This window comes from Vicia villosa, linkage group LG3 (genome assembly GCF_029867415.1).
Source record: "Vicia villosa cultivar HV-30 ecotype Madison, WI linkage group LG3, Vvil1.0, whole genome shotgun sequence".
In the NCBI taxonomy this organism is placed as follows: Eukaryota; Viridiplantae; Streptophyta; class Magnoliopsida; order Fabales; family Fabaceae; genus Vicia; species Vicia villosa.
Genome location: NC_081182.1, coordinates 39,033,635 through 39,052,211, shown reverse-complemented (window position 1 = coordinate 39,052,211; position 18,577 = coordinate 39,033,635). Strand labels below are relative to the sequence as shown.

Genomic DNA, 18,577 nt, shown 5'->3' with positions numbered 1-18,577 from the left:
ATTAGTTAGGAAATATTTTTAGCTTCGCTAGGGTCGAAACAACACCTAAATCGAATTTCTGGATCAAAAGTTATTAATTTTTTTGAAACTTGTCAGGTGTAACCGGTTACAACAGGGCTGTTACCTGATTACGCGTTACCGTCATTGCATTCGCTATTATTCACACTCTATTGTAATCGGTTACAGCAGAGCTGTTACCCGGTTACAGCACCCAAAAGTGCCCAGATTGTCTATTTTACCACGCTGTAATCGGTTACAGCATGGCTGTTACCCGATTACAGCGTACCCTGAATAAAAAATATCAGTTTTGACAGCATTTTACTCTATTTCATTCACCAAATTCACACCAATTCAACATATCTTTTAATTCTTCATTTTACAAGTCTAATAACAGTGTTCTAAGACTATCCAATTGCACATAACACACACATCAATTCACACAATAGTATTTCAACAATTAATCAATTTTAACTATCATTGGCTAATCTCTTATTAAAACTTCCTCATAGAAACCTAACCTATGATTATCCCCACATACCCACAACTATACCACCTATTAGAAGGTTGGAATCCCACCCTTACCTTAGTAATTTCTTCAGCGAAGATTCCTCTCCTTCAGGTTCAATTGCTTTCTCTTCTTCTTCCTCTATGCCATAGCCTTTTCTCTCTCCTTCTCAATTCTACGATAGGTTCAGCAAAATTATGTTTTCACTCTTCCTTGTTTTCCCAATTATGGCCCTTATAAGACATTCCCCCTTATGCCCTCACTTAACCACTTAAGATTACTATTATGTCCTTCACATATCTACACAAATTATTACTATTTAAATTACTATTATTCTCTAATAATAAAGTGTTCCCATTAATTAATTAAATATCCAACTAATATTTAACCATTGCTAATTTTTCATTTAATTCTCCTAATCGTTAATCGAATAATACTAGTGGTCACCTAACTTCCTCTACTCTTACATCTACCCTTTTCTAAGGTAACTACCCCATTCTAAGGGTACCCAACACATCAAAACACTTAACAACACATATACTTCACATTACCGTATAATAAAAAAATAGAAAATCAATTTAAATAAAATAAGGCGTTACAACTCTCCCCCACTTACAATATTTTCGTCCTCGAAAATTACCCCGTTCAAACAATCCTGGATAAGACTCCCGTGTAACACCCCTTTCTAATACCCCAAATATTAATAATTAAATAAAAATACATAGTAAATATGCATATAAACAAGGGGCGTCACAACGACGTTTACAAAAACAAAAAGCTTTTAAAAACCAACATCGCATTTTATCAATAATACAAATTCATTTGGTTATCAAAGTAACACAATTCATTTAGTCTAAGTTAACAAAATATGCATTCGCAGCGAAAAATAACAAATACTCATGATTTCCATAAAATGATTCATGTCCCATACCATGATCATATCTCACATGTTATCCGTAACATGTCATCACCTCAAATCCAAAATATTTGGCACTAAGGCCTCATCCAAAAAAGTTTAAGAAACCTATATCATATTACAGTTCCAAGATAAAAACATGAGTTCAAATACTCCTAAATCCAACCCGTGTTACATAACCATAGCATTGACACACTACCTAGAATCACCGAATAATCGAGACTCTCTCCGGCTAAATCCACACGCAAACTAATCTTCGGAACCTGCACGTTACTAACAAAGGGCAACATTCAAACAGAAAGGTGAGAATTCAAATTATCATAGAAAGCATGAAATGATAAATGCACAATATAAACAAGCATACATTTCATAAAGTCATCTCGTTCACAACATCATGTTTTCACATTCACACCACAACTACTAAGTTTATCATTAAACAATTCAAGTTTCACTTAGCAAATAATCAATTCCACACAACACACATTGCAATTTCACACCAAATACATCTCACACCGACGCGTGCGACTCTATGCGATATACATTTGGATCCCTAAAGTTATCGTTTCCAGCAAGCCGATTGTCATTCTCTACAGACTAGATAACCACCTCAAAGCTCCATTCGGCGTTAGATTCAGGACAAGTAAATAATCTTTGCGAGATTACCCAACATTTCCACTTTCAAAGACCCAAGCTTATGTACATTTGCAACCAATCAAGACTCATGCATTTAAGACGATCACACTATCTCTTAAACTACACAATCATATCTTTACAACTTTGCACAACATCACAAAACACGACATAAATCCAATCTCCACCAATCAATTAGCATTTAGCAATCAATCAAATAATTCATGAGCAATTATGCCACATAATAATCCATAACATAATTGCATAATTACATGTCATTTCTCAAGTAACATTCATAATTATGCAAACAAGTGCCAATCACTCATATTCTAGCATATAAACAGTTATTCAAGCTTCAATACACTTCAAACGACACATAAAAACGAGTTGCGGATCAAAAGATACAACAATTCAAAGTTTGGAAATAAAAGGCAGCCCGATAAGCGGACCTAGCCCGCTAAGAGGAGCTGCAAAAGCAAAAAGCTTCTGACATAGGTCGCTTGAAGCGCGCTTATGCCTTTTGACTCCGCTGGATGCTCGCTAAGCGGACTTACAATTTCATAGAAAAACACATCAAGGTGCAGAACTGCGAGACTCACAATTCACTAATTCCCATCACTTCCAAACATCAATAAATATCATATAGAACCAGCATTTATCATTATTAAACAACATACATCATTAAAACCAAGTTTAATCATACAATTTAATGGAAAATGACCTAAATCATACAATTTCTAGGTTTTCATGAAAATGGAATAATAGAAGAGAAACACACAATCACACAAAAATTACTCAATCATACATTCCACAAGAACTTGGATTCTAACCCTTACCTCTAGCAAAATCCACCTTCTTGAAAAAAATCTACAAAATCCCCTTTGTTCTTCTCCTCTCTTCTTTCTCTCTTCTTTCTATCTTCTAATTTTAGGTTATGAGTCAAAACTCTACTATTACCTCTAACTCCTTATTGGGCTTAACCCATCCAATTAAGTTTTTCTATCTCACTTGAGCCCCATTATTTAATTCTAATAAAATTCTATCATTCTACTTAATTAGCTATACTAACTTATTAGCACATAATTAAATAATTACCACTCAAACCACAATTAAATCACACAAACAATTATAAAACACTACATAAACCTAATTAAAAAAAATTTAATAAAACTAGGGTGTTACATCTCGCATCGAGATTTCTAATTCCCATGTCATGCTTTCACCGGTAGCTCCTTCCCAAACTACCTTCACGAGGGATATATCCTTTCCCCTCAGCTTCTTCACTTCACGGTCCTCAATCCTTACCGGTAACGTCGCAACTGTAAGGTTGTCCCGTACTTGTATATCATCCATCGGAATCACATGAGACGAATCCGAGATGTATTTCCGAAATTGTGAGATGTGGAATACATCATGCAAATTCGACAGATTAGGCGGCAGAGCCACTCAATAAGCAACAACTCCCACTCTTTCTGAAATTTGATACGGGCCAATAAAGCAAGATGTTAGCTTTTTCGATTTCAATGCCCTTCCAACACCGGTCACTGGAGTGACTCTCAAAAACAAATGATCTCCTTCATCAAACTCAAGATCCTTTCTTCTCTTGTCGTGGTAACTCTTTTGTATACTCTGTGAAGCCTTCATCTTTTCCTGAATTAACTTCACTTTCTCGGTTGTTTGTTGAAAAATTTCAGGTCCAAGCACTACACTCTCTCCAGATTCAGACCAACACAATGGAGTTCTACACTTTCGACCGTACAACGCTTCGAAAGGTTCCATTCCAATACTAGAATGGTAACTATTATATGTAAATTCTATTAGGGGAAGGTGACTATCCCAAGCACCTCCTTGCTCAAGCACAAAATTGATAAATTCGTAGCATATATAGTTCCTATTTAGAAAAGGGACAAATTTAGTCAAAATCAATGTCCCAGAAATGAATTAGAATGAAAAACACAGTATATTCCTTATGCATCAGAGGTCAAGAGCTTGATGTATTCCTAAACATGTACTGGCCAAATATCAGTTTTTTGTTGGTATGTTGGGCTGATATCAAAGTAATCTTTGAATGGATCATAGGAAAGATGCAAAGAAGGTTCTTAGGTAGTTACAAGGAAAATGAGTACATGTAAGATTTAATGTTCGTATTGTTTGGCACTTGTGAATTTAATTAAGGTTATTTTTCTACTTAGTTTTGTTATCCTTATTATGTTATATATGTTATTGTTAATATGTCATGACAAGGATATCTTTAAAGATACAAAAAATAATCATTATTGTATCTCCTAGAGTCATTTGAATTGGGTTGATCCATGACACATGGAAGGAATCAAGTTGATTAATAACTTGTGACCGCCATTATCTAACCATTTGAGTTCTTTAAAGATAATAACTTGATGCTTTCAATGAATGGTTCACAATCATGGTATAATATTGAAACATCAAAGTTGTCATATGAGTCAAGTGGGAGACTGTTGGATTATTAAATAAATATATTATATTTGACTCATGTGAATAATGATTTGACTTTAAATGAAACGTGACCTAATGTGATGATTGTTTGGGCGTAATGATAGTTTAGCCAATGGAATTTTTATTTTGAAATTAAAAATAAAATTCAAACCTCTCTCATCTTCCTTCATGATTGTTGGGAATATGCTTATTAATATTTTGCTTAGAAAATAGGAATCAAAGGAATATAACGCATACATAAGAATTTTCTTTCCCATAAAACAAAATATTAGTATCTTTATAATCAAAGATACATAAAAGAAAAATGAAGAGTGGAGAGAAAAAATCAATAAAGAATCAAGAACCGAACAGAAATTGACATCATGGATCTGGGTATGTTTTGTTATTGTTTGATAGAAATTCATAGAGTTGTGAAAGTCTTAATATTAAGATGCAAATAGAATTTAACCTAACACATATCACATTTCAATTGTGTTTGTTTTGAAGTTTTTAATTCTTCTTTACAACTAAAGGGTTAAATTTTATTAACAAGAGAATAATGATATTTATATATATGAGAAATGGAAAATACAATGTGTTCATTGAATGATAGTATTCTAGAAGAGATTCATTACATAATATAGATTCTAAGAACTTGTTATAACTAGATAACAACACAACTCATTATTTAATTCTCAATCTAGATTTCATTAATTAATGTAGAAACTAAAAGGGCATACACGACTTATTCAATGCATAATACTAATTAATTTTTCAACTTAAAAGTTTGGTTGATGTCTTCAGCAATTGCCTCAGCATCCTTTTTGACTCCAAACAAACCTTTTCTTGCAAGTCCAGCACAGTACAATCCATGATCTCCCTTCCAATGTTTTGGAAAAGGATTTTTAGGAAATCCCTTTTCATTAAGAGCATATTTATAATCCTTCAAAAAAATAAAAAAATAATCAAACAGTTTATAATTACAAAGAGTTTGAGAAAATAAAGAATAAAATTCAAAGAAGAAAAAACAAAATTGTACCTTTAGCCATCCATTAGCTACACTTTTGTAACCGGTAGCAAAAATAATTGCATCAAACTCTTTCTCCACATTGTTTTCAAAGATAATATTTTTCTTCACAATTTTCTTTATATCTGAAGGAACAACCTTTATAGCTCCTTCCTTAATTTTTTCAATGGTTCCAACATCAATAACGGCAGATTTTCCAGTAGTGTTTTTGAGATACAAAGGTCCTTCTTTAGGACGATAAATCCCGTATTTGGAGAGATCGCCATATTTGAATTTTGCTTGTAGTGTAATGATTGTATCCACTATATAAACAGGAATATATTGCACCAAGCGCATCCCTAAACGAATCATATCTCTGGTGAAGACATGAAGCTACACAAAAAATTTATTAAGCTATTAATATTATAACAACACATTTATTTTTCATTAAACTATTATTGGACCTAAGTTGCATGAAAAAAGTAAATAAAGAAATGTCTTTACCGGATTTCGAATAACAATGGAAGTGTTAGCACCCCAGTTATGGAGATCATATGCAATCTCCATTCCTGAGTTACCACACCCAACAACCAAAACATCTTTTGATTTATATTTTGAACCAGATTTGTAGTTCTTGGAGTGTACCACATCTCCTTCAAATTGTCCTAATCCAGACACATTAGGAATAAAACCTTCACTATTTTCACCAGAGGCAACCACAAGAAACTTTGCCCCATAAACTTCTAATGTACCTTCGATGGTGTTTTTTGCTTCAATAACCCATTTGTTTTTAACTTCATCATACTTAGCAGACTCAACGACACGGTAATAACGAGGTTTTATGTCAAAATGATCAACATATTTATCTATGTATTGAAGAAATTGGTCTTTGGTTAGGTATGTTGGGCTAGAGGATGGATGTGGCATGAGGGGTAAAGAGCAAAATTCACTAGCTAAGTGGAGGTTCAAACGATCATAAGCATTTTTTCTCCAAAGAGAAGCATTGCACTCCTCTTTTTCAAGTATGACGTGAGAAATGGAGTTTTGACTTAGTAAAGCTGAAATTGCTAGGCCAGAAGGCCCACCACCAACAATTACAACAGTGAATTCTTGCATATTGTTGATAATAATCTAGGATCTAGGATCTAAGTATCTTCAATGTTTTTATTCAACTAGAACTTGTAGAATTTATAAGCACTGGTGGAAGGTTAAGAATAGGTTTTGGCGCATCGGTACATGAATGTAAAAATAAAAAATTTGTTCATAATATTTTGGTTTGACCGTGTATTCAGATAATTACTATATGTTTTTTCTTTTCAAAACTTTCTATATGAAAAACGTGTATATTCATGTTTTTCTCCCTCTCAATGCAGTGTATTCTACATCTTAAAAATGGTATAAAATAAGGTGATAAGATTACAATGTTTATTCATCTAGATTTCTATTCATGGTAAAATCATATTGAACATATTCAATGATTCCAGTGTTTTAAAATCTGAATTAAATCGGTTAGACCGGAAATTGGTCCGACAATCCAATAACAGCATATGATCATATTTGTAATTATTCTGGTTCACTAATTAGATTAATGAAACGGTGAATTTCTTAAATTAAAAGATTGATCTTTATATGTATATTTTTAATTCATCCAAACAATATATTTTTGGGTGGAGTAAAAACAATAAAAAAAATATGGCAAAATACCCTTTTTGGTCCCTTATGTTAACCTCAAGGTTCATTTTGGTCCCTTAACTTCAAAAAGTGTCATATTGGTCTCTTAACTCTTCAAAAGGTATCATTTTAGTCCTTTTTGTCATATTAGCGACGAAAATAGCGACCAATTTTTGAGTTTTTCCGTCGCTAATGTGACAAAAAGGACTAAAATGACACCTTTTGAAGAGTTAAGGGACCAATGTGACACTTTTTGAAGTTAAGGGACCAAAATGAACCCCGAAGTTAACATAAGGGACCAAAAAGGGTATTTTGCCAAAAAATATTTGAAAGAAACACAAAAATGTTTCTCCTCCCTTACTTAAAATTTTTTAAAAATATATATTGATGTATTTATATATCTTATTTAAGTTTATATATTTTTTAATATGTATTAAAATTATTTTTAGATTTTGATTTCTAAGAATATTTAAAACTTGTTACGTTTGGAAATAAATTTTTTATGTAAGATTGTTATTCAATTTATTGGCATGAATAATTTTATAGTTTTTTTAAAAAATTTACAATCATAAAATTACGTTAAGAAATCTATTTTATAAATATTTTTATTTTTTATTTGTATAAATCAGAGTCACGTGGATCGACAAATAACTTATTGATCTGATCAATAATCCATTAATCTAATAATTTGATTAAATTTATGCTGGTTAGAATTCTAAAACATAGCATTATACTGAAAATGTTGTGTCAAATATGTATTAAAAAAACAATACTCTAAAAATAATATCAAGATTATTATTAATTTTAGTGTAATTTATCGTTTTTCATGTCAGTCAAAATTACATTTTAAAATTATTTAGACTGCATATTTTTCATTACTCTTAATTATGTTCTTTTTTTTTCTTTTCAAATTATACATATTATTCAATTTATAAATTAAATTGATGGGAAATATATGTTGATATTATAACTGAAATGATTTCCAGTCACACTGACCAATTGAAATTGTTTGAGTAAACTTGCATTAAAATATGATATACAATAGAGATATACATATTTGTAGTAGAAATTTGAAAAACTATTTCTTTTAATGTGATGATATTTAATGTGAAATGCTTCAAAAATGAATTAGATGTCACGGTTTAAAGATAATTTATAGATTTCAGTGTTGAACTTAATGATAATTTTTCTTTGAGTTGACAATTTTTCTTTGGTGGTGAGGGGATTTACTCTTCGCATTTTTTTTTACCATTTTTTATTTTTTATGTTGTTATTATGCTAAGTGTAAAATCATACATTAAAGTCTTCTCAAATTTGACTGAATTTTTTTGTTTTTTTTGTTTTTCATAAGAGTTTTAGATCTCGAAAGCGATCGGAAATAGTATATAGAGATGAAGTGATTGTTGTTTGAGGGTGGGAAGTTATAAATAATGTGACAGAAATGAGGTTTGTTTGAACACCCTTGGTTTTAGAAAGGGATTGTTGTTTAAACACCCTTTGAAATTTCCAACTTTGACTTTTGTTGACTTTTTGATCTTTGATTGATTTTCTTGAATTTCTTTGATCAAATGAATTTAATAATCATATGTTGATGATTTTGATCCTCAAAAGTCCATAGTTGACCAAAATTCCAAAAAGTCAAAGGTGATTTCCAAATGAATTGTAATCTTCGAGATTTCAAATGAACCAAGCTCTTCTCTTCAAATGAATGATGTGAGTGGATTATATTGTTTAATTGAAGACCCTTGAATCATGTTTTAAGACATGGAGCCATGCCTTGATCAATAGTCAACTCTCCAGGTGAATTAAGTCAAAAACCCTAATTGTGGATCAGATGAAACTAGAAGTTGTTGAACTGGAATTGAAGTACATCTTGTATTAGATATTGATGTAGGAATCATTTGAGGATGTTTGGGCTTTTTGGATCATGCTTTGAAGCTTTGTGAGTATTCTGAAATGAAAGCCTTGATTTCAGTCCTTAATAGGCTCAAAAACCCTAATCTGGTTACCTTGGTGGACTTGAGGCTTGATGCCTTAAGATTGGAAATCATAGGTGGATGAATGACACATCTTGAGTCCTATGATGGTGTTGAGGATCATTTCCATCTTTGATTGATCCCTTGTTTGAACTTCTTGACTTGAAACCCTAGTTTGAGTACTTGGTGAACAAGTGACTGCTTTGGGTATCTGCTTTGAGTAGATGGAGTAGTTGAAATGTGACTTCTCAGGGGGGTCAAAAATTAGGGTATGACAGATGCCCCAATTTAAGTTTCTCCTGTCGGGATGAATGAAGATTGACATCTTGGTCTCTGCTGAATGCGAGAAACTTAAATACAAAAGAATGCCCAATTTTGGAGCTCTCTCCTGAGATGTCGCAGTGACGATGACGTGATGCAGAATTTGGAAACTACAAAGGATGTTGTGATGAAAGATGACTGTATGGCAATTCAAAACATGATTTCCCATCTCTTTTTAACTTAGTAGTTTTACTTAGGGAAAAAAGTAAATAAACCTCCCCTTGTTTCGGATTTCCAATAGCGAAACTGGTCTCAATTATCTTTGACACAAACCCCCCCTTGTTTCGGATTTCCAATCACGAAACTGGTCTCAATTATCTTTGACATAAACCTCCCCTTGTTTCGGATTTCCAAATCGTGAAACTAGTCTCTGTTATCTTTGAAATAAACTTCCCCTTATTTCGGATCTCTAAATCGTGAAACTGGTCTTATTTTCTTTGGACGATATCTCAGATAAAGAGAAAATTTCCAAAGTTCTGATTCTTCATCAGACTTCTCGCCAGGATCTGCCGGGAGATGCCAACTGACGTCGCACAATTTCGAGGTGCTAATGTCTGAATTTGAAAGTGGACAAACTTTCTTCGGAAGAAAACTCCCATACATCGACTCAATGGGGACTCTCGCTGAGAAAGCGGGCAAACTCTTTTTCGGGAGAAAACTGCCATTCGTTTGATTGAATTTTTGAAAGTGGACGAACTGTCTTTTGGAGAAAACTGTCATTAGTTGATTGAATTTTGAAATTGGACGAATTGTTTTTAGGAGAAAACTGCCATTCGTGGACTTGGTGGGGAAGCTGAAGAACTATTTTCGGAGAAAAACTGCAATTCATCGGCTTAGATGTAAGTGGAAAAACTGTCTTCAGAGGAAAACTGCCATTCATCGACTTAGTGTGAAAGTGGATGAACTGTCTTTGAAGGAAAACTGCCATTCATCGATTTTGTGGCCGGGATTCGCTGGAGAAGTCCCTGGGATGTAATAAGACGGTCATTTGTTGACCGTGGCGGGTAATTTCGTCTTGTAGAAACAGTGCCTGGTTAGGATTGCCATTTTGACTTGGCTGGCGACTTCACTGGTGACGTTAGATGGAGATTTTTACTGAATGGGTAACGCCTATTTGTCTTTGAAAGAAATTCTGTTGGGAATTCCCTCATGTGGCCCATGTGGTTTAGGTGATGAGATGACCAAGACCTGACTAGACTATGCTGACTATGCAGACTTATGATAAATACGTGAAGCATGAATGAATGTTATGTCTATGGTGACAAAAATGATTATGAAATGTGGAAGGAGTTTCCGTGGACGTGAAATCCTTGTTATACGGCTTGAGTCTTCTTTTGTTGATCAGAAGATGCTTCCTCTTGAAAGGTGAAGATTGCACTCCATTAGGGATACCTGGCTACCGGTTTCCATTGTCGAAGTGAATTAAAATGAGTTGAAGTGAAGATCCGTGATCGGGAGACGTTCGCAAAGTGATCTTTTTGAGGAATTTAAATCCCTCGAGTCTCGACCATTTTTGGAGCAAGTGTTGGTGTTCTTCCTATTATTCACAAATCTTAGAAAGAAATACCACCTTTTATTTTTGCAAGTAAACTCACTTAATTTTGAAAAAGTTTGTTTCATGAAAAATGACTATCAGACTTTAAATATGCTATTTTAAGAGACTGAATAAACACGATTGCAACTAAGAAGGCACATGGCTCAATTTGTTATTTATATGAAATGGTAATCAGCGAACGGCGTGATTCCATGGAGTATTTACAAAATTGGAAATTGGTAATTTAAGGGAAAATGGCCATATTGAAACGTTACGACCGTTATGCTTCCCTTTAATTTTTGAGTTTTGTTGTATTCGAGCTTCGTAGAAGATGACCTACTGATGATGAATGCTCTGCGATGGATTTTCTGGATGATTAAGTCTGTATGAACGCAGTTACTTGCCATATATCCCTAACTTTTGCGTAGATTACCCCTCTCGGGTTTTAAATCTACCAGGATGATTAATTTTTTTTATGTCTCTAACTTTTGTCTGGATCGCCCTTTCGGGTTTTTGATCCATCGAGACGCTCTTTTTTTTCCTAAGTAGCTCTTTATGAGTTTTCAACCTAGCGAGTTGTTCTTTTGATTGTTTAGGCAAAGTATTTCTTGACTGCGTCGATGTTTATAGGACGAGTGAGTTATTCTCCATACATAGTCATGAGTATTAAAGCACCTCCCGAGAAAGCTCTCTTGACCACATACGGACCGTCATAATTAGGAGTCCATTTGCCCCTAGAATCTGTGAGGAAAGGCTGAATCTTTTTTAGCACAAGGTCGCCTTCTTTGATCGCACGTGGTCGAACCTTTTTATCAAAAGCTTTCTTCATTATTTGCTGGTATAGTTGTCCATGGCATAAAGATGTGATTATCTTTTCTTCGATTAAATTCAACTCATCGAATCTGTTTTGACACCACTCAGCTTCTGTTAATTTTGCCTTCATCAAGACTCTCACTGATGGGATTTGAACCTCTACGGGGAGGACTGCCTCCATGCCATTAACAAGGGAGAAAGGAGTTGCTCTTGTTGAGGTACGGACAGATGTATGGTGTCCATGAAGAGAAAATGGGAGCATTTCATGCCAATCTTTGTAAGTGACGACCATCTTCTAAATGATCTTCTTGATATTTTTGTTAGCTGCTTTTACAGCTCCATTCATCTTGGGTCTGTAAGGAGACGAGTTGTGATGTTCAATCTTGAACTCTTCACAAAGTTCCTTCATCATTTTGTTGTTTAAATTTGACCCATTGTCAATGATTATCCTGCTAGGAATTCCGTAATGACCGATGATATGGTTTTTGATGAACCTGACCACAACCTGTCTGGATATGTTTGTATATGAAGCTGCTTCGACCCACTTGGTGAAATAGTCTGTTGCTACCAAGATGAAGCGATGTTCATTCAAAGCTTTTGGCTCGATCATTTTGATCGTGTCGATTCCCCACATAGAGAAAGGCCACGGGGAAGAGAGGATGTTAAGAAGGGCTGGTGGCACGTGAATTCTATCAGCGTAGATTTGACATTTGTGACACCTCTTGGCATATTGGTAGCAATCTGAATCCATGGTCAGCCAATAATATCCTGCTCTCACTATTTTTCTTGTCATGGTGTGTCCGTTGGAGTGAGTACCAAAGGAACCTTCATTTATTTCTCTCATGAGCATGTCTGCTTCGTTTCTATCAACGCATCTGAGCAGAACCATGTCGAAGTTTCTCTTATGCAAAACATCTTCATTTAGGAAGAATCTGCCAACTAACTTCCTCAAATTTTTTCGATCTTTCTTTGATGTCCCAATAGGGTACTCTTGTCTTTGAAGAATGTTCTCGATGTCATGATACCACGATTTATTGTCGATGATTGCTTCTACCGCGAAGACATGAGCGAACCTATCAAGGCGCATGACATATTGTAATACGGTGAACTGACTTTTTATCGAAATGTCGCGGATAGCAAGAGTCGCCACCGACTTTTATTTTATCCAAATATCAGAAAGGCTAAAAGAACAGGAAAAACCTTTTAAATAAAAACTGAGTTCGGGGGTGGCCTCGAGGTTAACCCTGAAAAATTGGCACAGAAAAGGAAGTGAGTGTAGGCGGAGTTCATTATATTTGAAGGCAAACCCTAAATTTCAATAAAATAACAAATATTTAAATAAGGATTAAATCGGGACTTAGCTTCGTAATAGGCGTGGCGCGTAGTCGGAAGATGTCTGATAATAATCCTGAAAAGTGCACAAAAAATATTTTTCAGTGTAGGTGTGATCTTCGTAAACCCTGATTAGGGCACAAATTAACCTTGGTTAATAAAATAATAAACTAATTGAAATAATACCAAAGTTACGGAGAAAAATCGAGAGTTCGAACCAAAACATCAACTAAATAATTATTGGATGTGATCCTAATTATTCAATTGATAAAAGGATCATTTAAAAAATAATATTGAATTTTAAATAACAATAAAACAATTACGAATAAAATTATGAAAACTCGAACTTTCGATAAAATAAATAATTGTAAAATTATTGTAAAGAAAATTAAGTTATAAAAATAAAAGTAAATAAATAATTAAAATAGTAAAGAAAACAAAATTAAAAGAAATAAGTAAAACATTTATATAATTAAAATTAAAAAAATAGAAAAAGACTTAGCTGGCTGATCCTGTGTGGCTGGATGTTGAGAGTTTATGGTGATCCTGCGAATTGATGTGCATTAGATCCGAAGTCCCAACACACGGATGGCTGAGATTGGACGTCCATGATGCTCCTCCTCTCATGAGGCGCATGGAATCCTGTGAGATAAATCATGGAAAAATAGGAGCAAAACCAAAGGATCGAACCCCTGACCCTCATGTGACCAGCGTTGCTCATTAACCACTCCAGCTAGCTGCTTCTATTGATATTCTACGCGCCTCAAAAAAATATAAGAGAAATGAATGGATATCATAAAAAACCGCGCGTGAAATTCGAATGGACGAATGGCACGTTGACACGCCATCGTCTTCTCCAACTGAACCTGCAACTTATTGATGAATTTAGCTACGAATTTGCCTCTATGTCGTTCGTAGCCAATAACCCTGTAAACCATTAAAAGCTTCGTACATGCATAAAAATGAAATCCAAGACCATGGTTCAACTCGCCTCATCCATATGAGTTCGTTGGTACCTATCACACCCCCAATTGGGCCCCAATCAAAAAACCCTAATTCAAAGCTTCAAAATTCGTTAATGGTGTATTACGATTTATGCACGGAAACAACAAATTATAAGCACAGAATCATTCAATACATCAAGATAAACAAGGATATGCACTCAAAAGTCGTTTATAATGCATGAAAAGGTGAAATCGAGACAAACCAGAATCGGCCAAACCGTGGTGAATTGAGGGCGATTAGGAGAGTGTCAGTCTTCAAGATTAGTTTGAATCTCTTCAATGATCCTCCAGGAACGTTTGGGAGTACTTGGAACACCTTGAATCTGCCTTAAACTCAAAATCACTTTTGAAATTTTTCTTGACTTTTTGGACTCGGGTAAGAGCTTCAAGCTGCAGAATTTTTGTGAACCCTGATTCTGAATTGTTTAGGGCATTTATAGGAATGCATTAGGGTTGCTAATCTTGGAGAAAATCCATTTGAATCTTTGATTGGCAACTTGGCAAAATTTGATTGAAAATATTACTAATTATGGCCATAATTTGATTCAATTATTCCAATTCCTCTTGGCACGAATTTTTGATGATTATGGGACATTATTTGATTGATACTTGGCTTAGAATCAAAGCACCATTATATCTTTCATTAATTTGTTATTTTATATAATTAAATTATGATTTAAATGAGTAAAAATCATAAAATAATCAATAAAAATACTATAAAATTGAAAGACATATTTTTAGGTCGTGCATGGGCTTAAGATAAAGATTGGATGAAAATAAAATAGGCCCATTTGGAAATATTTGGAATTTTGGACCTTTTCTCTTCACACATGCCCTTGGAAATAGGTGAACTTGTACACCTTGCCATTTCTTCATACTTCAACATTTTTCCAAGTTCTTGGACTTTTTAGAAACCTTAAAGAGTCCTCTAACCAATTTATTTGGTCTCATGTCAAAATAATTTTCCATACTCCTTATATGCTCTTTTGAAAAAGATGACTTTTGGTTGACTTTTGAAAAGGACCTATAATGTTTTGATCCATATCTCTCATATGAATCATTTTTAGACTTGGCATGTGAGAGACAAAATTGTAGAGAGTCCAATTTCCTTCAAAATTAGCTTTGGATGGAAAATTTCTAATGTTCCATGTAGGAGTTATGGCTGGTCAAAGTTCAGTTGACTTTCTCCTATGAAAACCCTAATTTAGAAACTTTTGCAATTGTTGATTTCTGATCTTTCCTTGATGAACCATGATCAATTCTTGATCAAATGGTGAATGATACTTCAATATAAGGATGTTGACAAAAAAATAAGGAGTTTTGACTGTACTTTGACCATAGTTGACTTTTAGGTCAAATCAGTCGACCGTTGACTTTCTGAGCAATTGAGTGATCAACTCTTTGAATTGAGACCTGAATTTTGTCATGGAAGTAGTTTGGGATATTATAAACCATATAAGATGCCTTTGAAATTTTGATCCATTGACTTTCTTCAGAACAACAAAAAGCCTAGTTCTTTGAGCCTTTGCTTAGGAGGAGGTGTCTTTGAGCATTGTGCCTTGGTATGAGTTTGAATAAGAGGAATGAGATGGGCAAATTTTGGGGTATGACACATATATTTTGGGAATGTCATTCCAATGATTTATCCTAATCATGGAAGAGAGTGTGGCTATTGCATCAGCCAGATTGTTTTCTTCACGAGGAATGTGATGAAAGTCTACTCTGTCGAAGAAAGGAAACAACCTTCGTGCGTAGTCTTTGTAAGGGATCACCCATGGATGACGTGTTTCCCATTCTCCTTCGAACGATTATATTATTTATTCAGCTGAACATGAATGTGACTAGAGCATTTATGAGGATCCAATCTCATTTATAGAAGCCGTGGAAAATGTCAAATCTGGAAAAAATAGATTGATGCTATGATAGAAGAGTTGAAATCGATGGATAAAAATAATGATTGAGATCTAGTTGAGTTGCCTAAGGGTTCAAAATTAGGTTTTTATAAATGGATCTTCAAGATCAAACTAGACTCGAAAGACAATATTGAAAGATATAAAGCTAGACTCGTCGGTAAAGGTTTCACTCAAAAAGATGACATTGACTACAAAGAAGGACTCCTTGAGAATTATTTTGGCTTTGGTGGCTTATTATGACTTATATTTTCACACAAATGGATGTGAAGACCGTTTTTCCTATTGGTAACTTGGAGGAAGAAGTGTATATGGCTCAACCTGAATATATTTTACTATAGGAAAATAAAGCTGACTGTCTAAATTAAAGAAGTCAATATATGAACTAAAACAAGCTTCCAGGTAATGGTATCTTACATTTAATGATAGTATTTTGTAATATGGTTTTGTAGTGTCATATAGATCAGTGTATCCATATGAAGACCATTGGGAGTAAATTCATAATTTTGGTCTTATATGTTGATGATATTTTACTTGTTGCCAATGATGTTTGTTTGTTACATGATGTAGTGAAGTTTGTCTCTAATAAGTTTAAATGAAAGATATGGGTGAGGTATCCTATATGAAAGGAATAGAAATATTATGTAATAGATCACAAAGATGGTTGGGAGTGTCTCATAAAGGCTATATAAAAAATATTATAGAAATTTCGAATTGATAAATGCTTAGCATGGATAGTTCCTATTAATAAAAGGGACAAGTTTAGTCAAAATCAATGTCCCAAAAAAGAATTGGAATAAAAAAACAAAGTATATTACTTATGCATCAGAGGTCAAGATATACGTTTTTTTGTTGGTCTGTTGCGATGATATAAAAGTAATCTTTGAATGGATCATAGGAAAGATGCAAAGAAGGTTCTTAGGTAGTTTCAAGGCAAAGAGGGAGTACATGTATGATTTAATGTTCGTATTGTTTGGCACTTGTGTATTCAATTAAGGTTATTTTTTTGCTTAGTTTTGATATCCTTATTAAGTTACATATGTTATTGGTAATATGTCATGGCAAGGATGTCTTTAAAGATACACAAAAGAATCATTATTGTATCTACTAGAGTCATTTGAATTGGGTTGATCCATGACACATGGAAGGAATCAATTTGATTAATAACCTGTGACCGCCATTATCCAACCATTTGAGTTCTTTAGATATAATGACTTGATGCTTTCAATTAATAATTCACAATCATGGTATAATATTGAAACATCAAAGCTGTCATATGAGTCAAGTGAGAGAATGTTAGATTATTAAATAAATCTATTATATTTGACTCATGTGAATAATGATTTGACTTTATATGAAAGGGGACCTAATGTGATGATTGTTTGGGCTTAATGATAATTTAGCCAATGGAGTTTTTATTTTGGAATTAAAGATAAATTTCAAACCCATATCATCTTCCTTCATGATTGTTGGGAATATGCTTATTGAGATTTTTGCTTAGAAAAGAGGAATCAAAGGAATATAACGCATACATAAGAAATTTGTTTCCCATAAAACAAAATATTAGTATCTTTATAATCAAAGATACATAAAAGAAAAAGGAAGAGAGAAGAGAAAAATTCAACAAAGAATCAAGAATCGAACAGGAATTTGCATCATGAATCTGGGTACGTTTTGTTATTGTTCGATAGTGTTAGAACAAAGTCTAGTTCCACATCTTTGAAATAGTTTTGATGATAACAAACACATATTTCTAATAAGAACATATATGCTCTCTAATCGATTATTTGTGTTTCAGAAGTTCTGAAGTAGAAAACGAAGCAGAAGGCTGCATTGAGGGAAGATTATAAGAAGAAGAAAGTATGAACCTTAGTCTCTCAGAATCAGGAGGCTACATCAAGAGAGAGGTTTACAAGAATAAGAAGATCTAATCCCTAAAGGAAGGTTATAAGAACAAGAAGTTCTGATGACTTTGAAGGAAGTCCACAAAAACAAGAAGTCATTGTCACTTGATCTCCGTTCTAAGAAGATCATGTTAGGAAAGTTACTACGACAAGCTCTCTAAGATCGAAGGAGTAAGGCTGTCAATTGCTCGGGTTTTGACTGTGATTTCTCAGAAGCAGAAGTTATGATAAACCTCTGATAAGGAAAACGCTTCTTGCACCAAACGCTGACGTAATGCTTTGATACATTATCCTCTGATACTTAGTTCTGTTACAAGTCATTAAATTCAAGATCTTCTATTAACGGTTGGATAATTAATTCTACGGAAAGAATCTCTATCTTTGGAAAGGTCTTAAATTATATTATTTCAACATTCCAAAGGTGAAAAGTGTGCCTCTCAAACGGTTCAAAAGCTTCACTATATATTGAAGACACTAATGAAGTTAAAGATAACATACTGACGCACAAACTATCAAAAACCTCTATTCATTCTCTTATTATTTTTGTGCATTGTTAAAAAAGATTGTGTATACATCACAGTTGTGATACAGCTTATTAGAAGCA

At 33.8% G+C, this 18,577-nt stretch overlaps 1 protein-coding gene across 1 annotated transcript; it reads right to left on the bottom strand.

Annotated features, from left to right (window-relative positions):
* Positions 1-5,268: 5,268 nt before the first annotated feature.
* Positions 5,269-6,624, bottom strand: LOC131655464 (probable indole-3-pyruvate monooxygenase YUCCA10). The gene is made up of 3 exons (XM_058925331.1): positions 6,013-6,624; positions 5,542-5,901; positions 5,269-5,445 (listed from the first exon to the last, which is right to left on the bottom strand). The coding sequence occupies exons 1-3, from the start codon at positions 6,622-6,624 to the stop codon at positions 5,269-5,271; spliced, it is 1,149 nt and encodes a 382-aa protein (XP_058781314.1).
* Positions 6,625-18,577: the final 11,953 nt, after the last annotated feature.

Excerpts from the sequence above, each read along its gene's own strand:
- LOC131655464 (XM_058925331.1), bottom strand. The coding sequence starts at position 6,624 with ATGCAAGAATTCACTGTTGTAATTGTTGGTGGTGGGCCTTCTGGCCTA. Across the intron at positions 5,902-6,012 it reads CCATTGTTATTCGAAATCCG|CTTCATGTCTTCACCAGAGA; the intron begins GTAAAGACATTT and ends TTTTTTGTGTAG. Across the intron at positions 5,446-5,541 it reads TAGCTAATGGATGGCTAAAG|GATTATAAATATGCTCTTAA; the intron begins GTACAATTTTGT and ends ATTTTTTTGAAG.